A 13,248-nucleotide genomic window follows, 5' to 3' on the forward strand; every position below is an offset into this window, starting at 1 on the left:
ACGTTATTTTGGAAAGAGTGATGTTTTTGGACAAAACAGCTATACAGCTCCTAGACACGAGTTAGTAGCGGCTGCTGTGCTGTTTCACTGGAAGCCCATGCACATGTACACAGTCACAGACACTCCAACAGAGCCACATGCAGCTCGATTTGAGATGCGATGAGATGGACGAAGGTGTCAAACATGAAAAAGGTTGTAGCAGGGCAACAGTCACAGCCAAGAGTCTGCCTGTGACGGTAGACGTGGTTACATCTTTTAGGCCTGTCTGGAAGAACCCACTCACCCCCACAACATGACATACCTGCTGTTGGCATGGAGCTGCCCCTGGGGGCCACATGAGAGGCAAGGCAGGAGCAAAGGGAGAGGACGAGTTGGCCTGAGCTTTGGCCTGTGCTTGTGACAGCAGCTGGAACGAGAGAGGAGAAGGGGAGATGTGCCTGGGGGGGGCAGGAGGGCGAGGGCAGGTGCTGGGCAAGCAGGATGCACCCTGGCCACTGAATTCTCACCGCAGCTCTCAGCATCAGCCCCACCAGCACCGGGCCCTGGGTGGCCGCAGCATTCTGCCAAGGATGAGCTGAGGCTGCCTCATCTCCTCACCACACCACCTGAAGCAAACTCTCTTCCTCCAGAAGGGTCCCACGGGAAAAGTCATTATTAATTACAGACAGCCTAATTCAAACGCTGCAGAGAAGGAAATAGCATGAGTTAGGAAGCCCTTATGAACATGTGACACAAGGTTGAAGATAAGCTTTGCTTGCATTTCAAAAACTCCTCTGAGCTTGTCTCCTGTGTCTGCTTTAGACACAGCATAGATGTGCTAATGGGCTGTGGGCATATTCTGTTTGAAGTAAAGGACAGATTTCAACTGGTAAAGTTTCAAAGATTTGTCTCCATAACACAGTGGTTTATATTATTCAACATTTGGAAAGTTCTTTAAGAAAGAACCTCATTGCAGAAAGAAGAAGAATATAGTTCAAAAATGACTTCCAAAATCAGAATTAATCAAAATATTTTGTGTACGGGATTTCACTGTGGTACCTTGTTTTAGGAAATGAAATACATACATACATATGTATATACGTATTTTTTATATATATATATATATATATAGTGTGTGTGTGTGTGTGTGTGTAGATATTGCGCTGCATTGTAACAAAGTAATGTTTAGCACATAAGAGCCCAAATACCAGGCTCCTGTCTGCTCTGTTTGATACCAACAAGAACAAGACACTCACTTTGGCAGAACTAGGCTGTAAGTTCAGCTTCTGAAAAGCTTCTCTTATACAGCTATAGCATGCTGATTTCACAGCACTAAAACTAAGTGGACCTTCCTGAACTCTTTACATTTGCTCAGTGACACAAAGACAAAAAAATCTATCCCAGAATGTTCACCTCGCAGCTTGGTCACAGTGCCACTGTCACCACAGGGCCATCTCATGTTTTGCTGATGACTGCTTTTACTGTAAGACCATTTTTAAAAAGTTGTTTTTCTATGCTCGCTTAAGTAGTAACCTCCCAAATTTCAGGCTGCTTTTTTAACTCTATGAGTCATACAGTACAAAAAGGCACAGAAACAACTCAGAAGTCTTGCTGGCTTTTCTTCCATGGAAAAAGGGAAATGAAACAGAGCGGGATCAGACAAAACAGTGAAATGAAGCACCTGTTGAGAATAGCAAAGCATATGGATAAAGGGGCAAAATGACTTCAAGTCCAATACAAGCGATTGCGAATTCACGGGTGCTTGTATGAATCCTTCTCCATTTCCTGCCAGAGAGCTTAGGTTTCACTTAATTACGAAACAAAATCACGAACGAAGACAGCTAATTTACAGGAATACATATCATACATTTGTTTACTGCTTTCTTCTCACTTAGCCCTCAATTTTCATCATAGCTATTGATGGCCTCTGAATGATCACATAAGAAAAACGTTTGGCAGCGTTAGATACAGTATTTGCGAGGCACATGAAAAATCTGCCACAGCTAGGAAGAAGCTAACAGATGGTGGCTGGACAGAAGCAACACAGCCACAGTTCTTGCTACCTGTGGTTAAAGGACAGAAAATGCAAACTCCAGATTACAAACTGCAGCTTTAAAGGACAGACAATCAAGGTAGAAAATGGCCAGATTCAATTAAATGTTTGCTAGTAGTCTTAACAGAAAAGATATCTTCCGATGTCTGCTGAAGCCCTATGACGGTAACTCTGTCCTCTTTGTGACACTCTGCCAAAGACTTAAAAGGGGGTCATGTTGTAAGAGAGCTGCTTTTCTGTATACCATGCTGTGGTTGCTCGGCTTCCCACTCTGGCATACTGCTTTCAACACTCTTTCAAATGTGTTGTATCAAAATCACCCCAAATCATAAACATAAATCAAGACACCTTTCATCAAGGCACGTGCCTGACATTACGCATTTAAATAATCCTGGATTATGGGAATAAGGAGGGTCAATCCCATCACCAATACTATTTACAGAGCCCCTGCTTGCAATGGCTTGCACCGAACTACCTCCTCATGCTTTCCCCCAGTGTTCAACCTCTGTCACCCCAAGAATGGCTGTTCGTTCAGGGAATCTGTAAGGCACCTTCATCCTTCAGGATATAGCAGGAATAAAGAACTGACCCAGATTCACTCGTATGAAAGTCATATACAGACATTGTTACCCCAAGTGGGTAGTAGCTTTTCTAAAGCATACGGTTTGGGAAAGATACCTAAAACTTTCTCTTCAGTTTAGGGCAGATGAAAACCAGCTCAACTATCTTAAAAGCCCCCTACCTGATACCAGGCAGCTGTGCTTACTCCATGCCATGCTGAGATGTTGTTACCACCTAGGGAACTGAACAAAGCACTCATCCTCCCAGGATACAGCATTATTTAAAAATCAGGATTGAGATCACAAGTTTTTGGAACAGATGGTAATTCCCTCAGTCCAGGTATGACCAGCATGTGAGACCACCTCATCCCGTGTAGCAAGAATCCCTAGATTAATTTGTAATGGAAATTTTCCATAACAAATTTAACTGCAGTACCAATGACATGTATTTCCTTTAATCCTATGAGGCACAAAGCAAAGTAAATTCAGTGGTGTTCTCATAAAACAAGCAGTTACTGAATGGATGGAGATCAAGGAAATTAGGAGTAAGTTTTCAGACTGAGCCCATGCTTCATATGTAGCCTTAAGAAACGTCTTTGCATCTTAGTTCTCCATCGTCGACACGGGATAACATAAAATACTGACTTCCGAAAGTCAGCATGTGATCGCAAGTCCACTAATACAGATATGAGCATGCATGCACTAATATGCTCTGAAATTACCACCATGAGCATACAGGCCCATCTAACAAAACATACTATGAGCTTCTCCACAGGGACGCAAGTTAACTTGCTTTCTGTTTTGTTTTCACACTTGAAATTCCTTGGATTGCCCACAGAAAGGAGGTCACTGGATGTTGTTTTATATTAGGAAGCCAATACTGCATACGCACAGAGATACCACACTTGCTCTTTTTATTCTTCGTAGGCCTTCAGAGAATGATCCTAGAATCGTAAAACACAAGCAACTGCTTTACTGGCTAAAACAAATACAGCTGGCATGCAGGGAGCTGAAAAATAAGAGTCTGACGTGCATCATCCCAGCAGAAGTCCCTAGTGCCACAACTAAAAGCAGGACCCTTATTGACTTCAGAACTAGGTCACACGGCATTGAAATAACCTGTGAATATATCATAACTTGTGAATTCAGGTACTCACTTTTGGGTTGAAACACTACGGGCAAGCTGCACTCACATGCAATTTAACCGTAAATGTTTTTTTTTTAATTTACTTTTAATGGCAACTTCACAGTTTTGCTGAAACTTCTGATTTAACTCGGCTACAGCACGAAGATTCAGAAGCACAAATAATGGGAAGTCACATCAAACAAAGAGGGTTGAACAGCATAAAAGACAGGGGCACGGAACTAGAAGCACGTAAGTTTCTGATGAGCGGCTCTCATGCCAGTACCGGACTGCTCTCCACCGTGTGCTCTGCTCGAGGCAGTCAGGTCCAATGACAATTAGAGCGTGCAGTGGGCTGATGGCACTGCCCTTGGAGCCCTTGCGAATGACTCTCTGGGGCAGCAGTCACCCGCTAGAAAAACATTCCACAGAGCAGCATGCAGCATTACACTTACTCAGCAGAAAGTCACTGAACAGAGAAATATCAAATTTGAAGGGCGTATGGAGATTAAGGGAATTGGAGCCAGTTTTCAGATCAGGCCCATGCTTCACATGTAGCCTTAAAAAATGTTTCCACTGCAACGGCTTTTACCTGTTAAAGGCAAAAGCTCAAGCACTGACATGCAGCGCTCCGTCCACACAATGAAGTGGCTGAAAGCGTCAGATGCCCGCACTTTCAAGTTACTTAAACTAAGGCCTGGGACTGGGATATCTCAGACCAGTCTGACGCAACCACTCGCGGGGCGCTAAAGCTGACCAGCGGCAGAATCCACCTGCAGCCGGGCACTGCCACGAGCACCGCCGGGCCGCCACCCCGCCAGGAGGGCTCCGAGCGGGGCCAGCCACGGCGACCTCCGGGAAGAGGCTCCGGGGCTGACGGGACGGGCACCGGGGCGGGGCGTTGGCGCCCGCCTGCGGGCACGCACGAAATGGCGGCGGCCGCTCCCTCCTCCCCCGGCGGGGAAGGGCGGGGGTGGCCGGGCGGCGCGGCAAGGTGCGCCCCAGGTGCCCGCCGCTATATGAGGCGGCGCGGCGGAGCGGCCCCGCTGCCCCATGGCGGCGCCCGCCATGGCTGAACCGCGCTCCAAGCGGCCCCGCGTGGCGCTGCCCGCCTGCCAGGCGCACCGCCCGCTGCCCAGCGGACGCGTGAGGCAGAGCTTCCCGGTCGCCGTGGAGGAAGGCCTCTGCGGGGTCACCGGAGCCCTGCTGGAGCTCGCCTACAGCCTGCAGGCGCTGGTAAGGCGGCGGCGGGGGGCAGGAGGAGGCCGGGAGAGCTTCGAGGCGGGGGGAGCCGCGGAGCGGTGCCGGCCGGGAGCCTGGCAGCGCCCCCGGGCCGCTCGGCACCGCCTTGCCCCGGGTCTGGGAGGTGCGGCGGCGGGTCAGAGCCCTGTGGGTAACGCGCACGGGGAGCTGCCTCTGTGAGGAGAGGGACGGGGAGTGCCGACAGCGTCAGGGTGTAAGGACTGAGTCGCGTCTTCCCCCAAACTTCGCACATACAAGGCACGCGCGGTTAACCTGAAATCGCAGTCTGTGAGGCGGCTTCTCGTCAACGGCAGCGCACGCTCAAATTTTTTGCTCAATGGGGTGGAACATTGGACGTGGCTTTTGAAAAGATACCTCTGATATCACGTAGCAGGCATGTCAAAATTGTGTCTGGCCACATATCAAATACTAAGGCAGCAAGTATTTTAATGAAGCCATTACAATAAAAAAGAGATGATCAGTGCCATGCCTCCGGATGCCAGGCACCCACTGAGAAGCACCACGTTCCATATACCCCCAAGAGCTTTAATGAAGCTTGGTGTCAAGTATTAAACCAACAAAAATTAAGTATACAGCGAAACAACAACTTGTTAAGCATATGGATTAAAGTAATACTAGCGACTGAGAGCTGGAAGGGATGGAAGAAGCCTAATTAGAAATAGACAGTAGATAAACCTAAAAATGTGAATATTTTAAAAACATTTAATGATTTACATAAAAGATTTACCTTAACAGCTAAGTAGGTGTGGTAACTATGGCTCTCTTTGAAGTCCTGCAGCACACTTGCACTGAAGAACTTGTTACAAAACATGGGGTTTCAACTCTTCTGTAAACAGAAACATGAATGAATGAATGGCTGCAGGAAAAGGATTATGCAAATATTACAACGATGTTCTTAATAAAACATTCCAGTGTGTACTTGCTCTAGAATGGTACATTGTGACACAGGTGAACATGTGTCACAGGTGTGGGGGTATCCTAGATGCTAATTAAAATAAAACACCAAGTTGTTGTATTGTGCATATAACTTTTCTGCATTTTTTTGTAAACAGATAAGCAACAGATGAAACACAACTATTTCATTAACTATGCAGGGCAACAGATCAAAGCGGGCAAGACAATAGGAAGCAGAAAAACTTAGGAAACGCACACGCTTGTCCTTCACCCCTCGTAGGCAGTCTACAAGCCAACAGCTTGATATGCAGTACTCCCACCCAGACTATGTCCAAGAGGAAAAAGCTGTGCTGTGTCGCATCTGCGTGTTTAGGGAATGAGCAGATCAAGATACTGTAGCTCCCTCAATTCCTTTCTTGCGTATTTCCAGCTGTTGCCTCTGTCTTCAACATAAAAGTGGAGCAGAGCTAGTGTTGAAACCTCTGTAAGCTGGTGGCTTTCCACTGCTACCTCTCTCCAGTACATTCTGTTTATAGGACAGCAATGTCACAGATAAAGTTCTTCTAACAGAAGAGCTGAGGGCTCCAATAGTGTAGTCAAATATTGCAATGATTAAAGCCATTAATTTCCCACATGGAACAGAACAAGTCCTGTGGTGGGTTTACAGTCTTAATACTTCTGAAGTATTCTTGGCATGAGCTATATACAACACTCAATTATATTACGGTATAGTATTGTACTGTACGTGTACAAAGCATAGTTCAGTAGCAGTATTCTTAATGTGGGAATAGCATTCACCATAATGAAGGTGATAAATGGATGCAAAGTTATGCTTGTTCTCTTTTTGCATTTGCCTCAACTTTTTCATAGCTTTGAAAGCTTTCTTTTCACTGTAATGCTGGCCTGAAGAGAGAAATTGTATGTTCCCTGTGAGGAGACTATGCTTTAAGAAGTAAAACAAACAAAACTTAGGAAAATATACTGAGGATCTCAGCTAATTGAGAGAGCGCACCAGTACTTATGGCTATGCATCTAGAATTAAAGAAGGAGTTCTAATAGAAGTAAAGATTTTCTGTTACAGACAGTAAGACTTACTTTATTGCAGAAATGTGGATGAAGACCTTCAAAGTGATTGTGCTGGTAGAACAAGTTCTTTTGGAAGCGTCTCCTGGATTCTGATAGTCACGTTCTGCTGCAGGTAAATCCCATCTCTAGCAAATCCTTACACTGTTTGTTTTTTTTGTTTTCTTAGGGTGAATATTTTGATCAATCACACGTGGCTCTACCAAATGTTTCCAAGTTCTTCTGCCATCAAGCTCTGGAAGAGAGAAAAGCTGCAGAGGCTTTGATGGAGTATCAGCAAGTAAGAGGAGGCCATTACTGTGCTAAAACCATCCAGGTATGTAGCAAACAAGAAGTTTTCAAGCATTTGCAATGAGCTGTAATTATTCTAATTTCTTGCATTATAGCGTTGGTACTTCAGATCCCTGCATTCATCCTGTTAGATTTCCAGATACAATTTCCCTGTCATATTAGTGCACTTGCTTTTGTTCTTGATTACAACACCTGGAAGCTGTCAGACATGCAGTCCTAACTGTGTGGTTGCTCTTCTAGCCAAAAAGAATATAAACAATGGTCCCCTCTTCGTTACACTCAGCTGGAGACTGCTGTTTCCAGTGTGCTGTGATGGATAACGTGAGGCTCCTCAAACTGTTCCAATGCTAAAACAGCCAACTTGTCTGCATTCACACTGAAACCAGATAGAAGCCTACAAGGCAGATCTGCTGTAGTTCAAGACAGACTTCAAACTAGAGATCTGTCTGACTCAGGTTTCACAGGTACAAAGGAGTAACTCAAAGTCACCAGTAAAAAACCCAAACAAACAACAACAAAATTGTTAAAGGGGTGGACATTCCTCCAACAAGTTTGTATTCTCTTAGTAGTTAACGAAGAATGCTCCCTTTGGACTATCATGGCATTTGGTAAGCTGTAGGGGGAAAAAAAGGCATTGCTGCTTTCTAAATCCCTGTTTCTTGAAAAAGTGTTTGGGTTCTGCCACTTATGTGTGTTTACAGCCATCCAACTGAGCAAGAAATAACAGCTGCTCCAAACTAGGAGGAGTTGTTGCAAAATTCTAACATGTTATATTTAGAGGGCCAGGTAAATTGCAGGAAAACAACACAATATGGTAAGATGAGCTGTTCATCTGTGTAAATTAATTCTGTCTTTGTTTCTAGAAACCAAACTATGACTACACAGTTGGTCTGGTGAAAGCGCTGGAACTAGCAATGGTACAGTGGAAAACTATGACTCGGTATTTTGAAGAACTTTATGCCATAAGCATTGAAAATGCAGACCCTCATAGCGCAAGCACTATCAAGAAGCAATTTATTGGGCCCAAAATCCGGAAGATCAAGCTGATGGGAGACCTCCTGACCAATGCTCGCAGGCTTGATTGTTCCCAAGATGGCAGAAATAGTCTTGGGGATTACTTTATGGACCGGTTGCAGAAGGAGTTCAGGACAGGCATAGAGTTGGAGTCTGGTCAGCAGTGCGGCCCCTGCCCACCTCTCCAGCAGGGTACAGGAGCTGCAGAGGGTTTGAAGCGATCCCAGAAAGATTTTTTCCAGCACAGGAATAACATAGGGCCAATATATGCAACCATCCACTGCACTGCCACGCTGCCACAGTGTAATAATGACGGGACAGGAGCAAAAGTGAAGCAGGGGAGGGAGGTAGTTTAATGCTGCAGCTGTTGCAGCTATGGGGCAACTCCTAAAGGCAGACCTGTACAGAAGGTGGCCTAGAGACAAGAACCTAGGAGACATGATGCTGTATCACTCTATTGTTTTATACCCTTTCCCTCATCTTTTGAGCCACAGCTCAAAATCCAGCCCATACCATTGTTTTGCTGAAATGATAGCTAGGTTGCTAGTTAACCTAGGTTGTCAGCATTAATTGTATTTTTATCTATGCTATTCTTCCTGGAAACCCAAAGCTTTTAGGCCTCTTCTGTCTTAAATGATTAATGGGGTTAGTTTGTGCAAATTATTTTTAAACAGTATATACAACTCTTATTCAAAACAAACTTTAGTACAAAGTAATTTCTATTTGAGAGAAAAGCTAAATATTTTTTATATTACTAGATATTTTAGTGTACTAACATAATGTAATGAACTTGTTAAAAGACTTTTTTTAAAACAAGTTTTGTCTTCTATCATAGTAGCAGCTTAAATAAGTAGTCCAATTCAGTTATTTACAGCCCTGCTGGTTGTATGCTTCTCCAAGATGAAGGATGCAAACATTTCCTCAACAGTGGGAACATGACTATGTGCTGTTTTTCACTACACTCACTTACGTGCCTTTTCTCATCCTCAGAAAGCAGATGAGGTAAATCAGGGATTCACATCTAATGTTCAAAAAGATTTGGACAGCACTTTTAGATACATGGTTTAACTCTTAGGTTGCCCTGTGGGGAGTCAGGAGTTAGACTCTGTGATCATCAGCATATTGTATCACTAAGTTCCTTCCACTCACGTCCTACAAGAGTGCCTCTCTTTCTCAACACGGGCTGGCTACAGGAAGAGGAACTGGCTAGATCAGCTACGTTGCTTTTTTTTATATACCACTTTTTTATGCATTTGGGTTTTGCTTTGTTGAAAGATTCTTATACTTCTACGTAATAGTGTAAATGATATACCTATCATGTTTGAAAAATAAATTCAGTTGAATATTAAAAAATGGCATGTAGCATCTACATTGTATTCCTTATTTTACAACACAGAAATCTCTTCTCTAAGAGATTTTTGCATACAAACACAACACAGTACCAGTACTTACCTGCTGTGGAGGAAGTTGCACAGGTGACTTCAAAGACGAAAACAGTAGACCACAGAATGACATGAATGCTAGAAGACTGTATTAAGGTAAGAACACTGCACAATGAAACGTGGTCAGAAAACTCTTGACTTTGATGCACAGCTGCAGTTAAGTACCCGTTTCTGTAAAACTGCATTAGCCCACTTCATTTCTGGTAGTGTTGTAACACAGGATAGACAATTACAATGCTGATGCTTTCTCAACCTCTCTGTTAATAATGATTTAGCTTTTCAGGGGGAGGGGTGGTTGGGGAGGAATCACTGCTAGGAACATGCTGGATTTGTCTGTTGGGGATGGCTGCTCTTGAATACATCAGTAATTTAAAAGATATTTCCATCTGGGCTGGATTCCAACACCCACTCTCACGCTGAGCATACCTTATTCAACAATTAGTTCCACTGACTACAACTCAACATGAATAAGAGCAATGGAATCCATCCTTCTCAGCATTAAAATATAGCTCACTTAATATGAGTTGAGCAAAACTGCTAGTTGAATTATAAACTAGTGCCAAATCAAAACAAGTAGTACAGGCAATGCTTGGCTGACTTCTACAACAGGCTTCTCCTTTAAGAGCTGTTACCCTTCTACAGTGTAGGCACAGCTTCCAGCAATTAACAGCTTAAATGAATTTTATCACAACAAAAAGCCAACTTTTCAATGCAGGACTTGCTGCTCCTTTTTCCCTGAAATAGTGCCATGTGTGTTTCTAAAAGACTCTTACCTTCACCTCTGCAGCCAAATGTTACCAGCACATTTTCAGACTTCAGGCCTTTTTCTCTCCCTCTTCCAAAATACCTTCTGAACCCTCTGTCTGAAAAGACAATTCTGTTAATTTTAGGTAAACTCACAATCAGCTATTTTCCTAGTTTATCCTCTGAAAAAGAAACAACGAGGAAATCAGTAACTGTAGGCAGCTGAAGTTTTTCTTGTCTACATGTTGCTTGTGCTATGAGGCACATCTGCCTATGAATATCATCTGAGTGAGTTTTGTCAGCAATACCTGTCAGTTGTGAATAGGATGAGCCTCTCCATGCTTTGTAGCATAGGATGTACAATCTGCCTCTGCTTTCTCATCTTCATTTCAACCATACCCTGAGAAACAGAGATGAAGGATGAATGTGGAACAGGTATAGGGGCAACAAGGTTTAAAGTAACTATACAGGTTCTCTTCCTCAGCAGGTTGTTTGTTTATATACACACTCTGTATCTGTACTTGCAAAGCAATGTCCAAACCACCCAAACACAACCTGCACTGCTCGGAATAGCCATCAGTGCCCTGTATAACTGCATCTAAATTGGAAGCTCTGGAGAGACCTTATCTTTACTTGAAATTATGAATTACAACCAGAGGCTTCCAAACAGGTGTCGACAACAGCATATTTCTAAACGGTGCCGTAAGCACTACCTATGGTTGTAGGGAAAGGGAGCTTGCTGCTGCCTACTCTCAGAGCAAGGAATTAACTTACAGTCTCTGTGGAGAACATGCTGTCCTTCCTCTTCTCCACTATAGCCACACAAAATTGAGAAGAGCAGCTCAGGATTTTGTGTTTTTGCAAGGACTTCTTTCAGGCATACCACAGAAGGCAACATCTTTCTGGACAAACGTGTCTGTGGGCAAAATACTGGAAAGTGAATGTGAGTTTTGGTGGCAGCAGCATGAGATAAGTCTTCAAAGGCAGCTTCACTGGAAGACTACCCCGAGCAGAGTTCACCAGCTGCTCATGGCTTCCTCCTGACTTTTTCACTTAAGTGAATTCATGCACTTAAGCATGTTCGTGGGCAGTTACAGTCTCCCTTGTATCACTTGTCCAAGTCCAGCCATTTGTTACAACTTTGCCCAAATTAACCGCTCTGTGTGCAAGTCCCACAATGCTTTTTTTTTTGTGGGATCAAATATAACCTAGAAGCACACTTACAGTGGCAGAATATGCTACAGCATGAGTTAGGTATTAGGAAAATTACCTTTTCCACAAATTAAACTAATGATCTGCAAAGAGTTTGTGTGTTTTGAGTAGGTCACATGGCCAGCAGCAAGCCTTGATATTCCAATGTACACGTTCAGCATTACACCATAAAACTATTTCTCTTTTATACTTTTTCTGTTACTGTATGCATAGCATTATTTTGAATACAAATTATTTTCACTTTTAGCTGTTCAGTAAAGATTAAAAAAAAAAAATCTGTTCATTCCTTCCGGATCAAAGAACCTCTATAGTAACAGCAGTGTTTCCACAAGCTCGCTACTCTGCCTCTCAGAACAGCTGGGAGATACACTTCTAAATGAGTAAGGGTGGTCAATAGCTGATCTCCTTGGGACGTATCATTTTTCAGCACTGGATAGAGTGAAAGAACAAACTTGTACAGAGTCCAAAACATCTACCTAAAAAAAATCTTCGGGGTAATGACAGAATGTGCCTAACAGTTCTTATCTTTGTCTGTATTTGAAGACAAGTAAGTAAGTAGAAAATGGGGGCTGCAGACTGGACATTTTAGCAAAAACTGAATCATATAACAACAAAAGAATCCGCCATGACGACAGCCCATTTGAGAAGTCACAGGCACAGGGACTGTGACTAGATCACCAGTCAGTGGTTTCTACTTTTTCAGATTTTCTCGGCCCCTTGCCTCACTGAAAACAGAACCTTGCCTTTGATTTTAAATGAGCTGGAGTTTCACCAGCATTTATAACTGCAGAATGGAGATTTTAGCCCACGGTACTTTGAAAAAATCCATAACTAGTTTAATATCATCAAGTTACTGAAATTGCACAGTTAAACTGCTGAAGTACTTCCGTATCGGAAAAAGAACCAGACTTCTCAGCTCCAGCCCTATTCCCAAAACAGGCCCCAGCAGCCTTGAGAGACCTTACCAAAACCATACCGTTTTTCCGAGGTCCAAACTTTGCCACTGTTAGCTGCCTAAAACAACAAACTTACCGCAGGAGCGATCCGGTCAGAGCACACCTACACGTGCGGCAGCCTGCTGCCTCGCGAGGGGAAGCCACCCTCTGCAGCGGCTTCAGAAGGAAGGTGAGCAGAAGCTCAGAGGAACCCGAAACGCCAAGTTAAGCGGCTGAGCTCGTGTGTGAGGAGCCAGGTGCTGAGGCGGCAGCCCGACACGGCGCCCTCAGCGCGCATCCTGGATCCGTACCCGGCTCAGCGGCGGGCAGGGCCGCCCCGAGCACGCGGCCACCGCGCCTCAGCGGGTCCCGGCCACATCCGCACCTCCTGCCGGGCACTTTCACCCTCCTGGCCGCGGGACGGGGCGGCGGTGCCCTCCCCGGGCTGTCGGGGCGGCGTGCGGAGCACCGCACCCTGCCGCGGCGCCCCCCGGCCCGCTCCGTGCCCCCGCACCCCCCCCAAGCGGCCATGTCGCGGCGCCGCCGCCTCCGGCCCGGCTCGGCGCCCCCGGGCGGCCGCCCCCGGCTCTCCACAGCGCCGCGGTGCCGGCTCCTCGCCGCCCGGCGGGCAAGGGAGGAGAGCGGGGCGGGCGGC

At 45.0% G+C, this 13,248-nt stretch overlaps 1 protein-coding gene and 1 long non-coding RNA gene across 2 annotated transcripts in view; one reads left to right on the forward strand and one right to left on the reverse strand.

Moving 5' to 3' along the window:
- LOC310900922 overlaps positions 1–13,157 on the reverse strand; it is a 72,444-nt gene extending 59,287 nt beyond the window's left edge. The window contains exons 1-9 of the long non-coding RNA XR_014585459.1: positions 12,691–13,157; positions 11,221–11,362; positions 10,755–10,846; positions 10,476–10,565; positions 9,713–9,788; positions 6,968–7,190; positions 5,706–5,804; positions 507–681; positions 302–406 (exon numbers count right to left, since the gene is read on the reverse strand). This is a non-coding gene — a long non-coding RNA (uncharacterized lncRNA). The remainder of the gene's footprint in view (positions 1–301; positions 407–506; positions 682–5,705; positions 5,805–6,967; positions 7,191–9,712; positions 9,789–10,475; positions 10,566–10,754; positions 10,847–11,220; positions 11,363–12,690) is intronic.
- On the forward strand, positions 4,590–9,613 carry LOC310900919 (ferritin light chain-like). The gene is made up of 3 exons (XM_083839629.1): positions 4,590–4,951; positions 7,125–7,271; positions 8,110–9,613. The coding sequence occupies exons 1-3, from the start codon at positions 4,769–4,771 to the stop codon at positions 8,614–8,616; spliced, it is 837 nt and encodes a 278-aa protein (XP_083695755.1). The 5' UTR covers positions 4,590–4,768; the 3' UTR covers positions 8,617–9,613.
- Positions 13,158–13,248: the final 91 nt, after the last annotated feature.

Source organism: Anser anser (assembly GCF_964211835.1).
Source record: "Anser anser genome assembly, chromosome: 5".
NCBI lineage: Eukaryota > Metazoa > Chordata > Aves > Anseriformes > Anatidae > Anser > Anser anser.

Coding starts and splice junctions, on each gene's coding strand:
- LOC310900919 (XM_083839629.1), top strand. CDS start 4,769: ATGGCGGCGCCCGCCATGGCTGAACCGCGCTCCAAGCGGCCCCGCGTG. Junction 4,952..7,124: donor CCTACAGCCTGCAGGCGCTG/GTAAGGCGGCGG, acceptor TTGTTTTCTTAG/GGTGAATATTTTGATCAATC. Junction 7,272..8,109: donor ACTGTGCTAAAACCATCCAG/GTATGTAGCAAA, acceptor CTTTGTTTCTAG/AAACCAAACTATGACTACAC.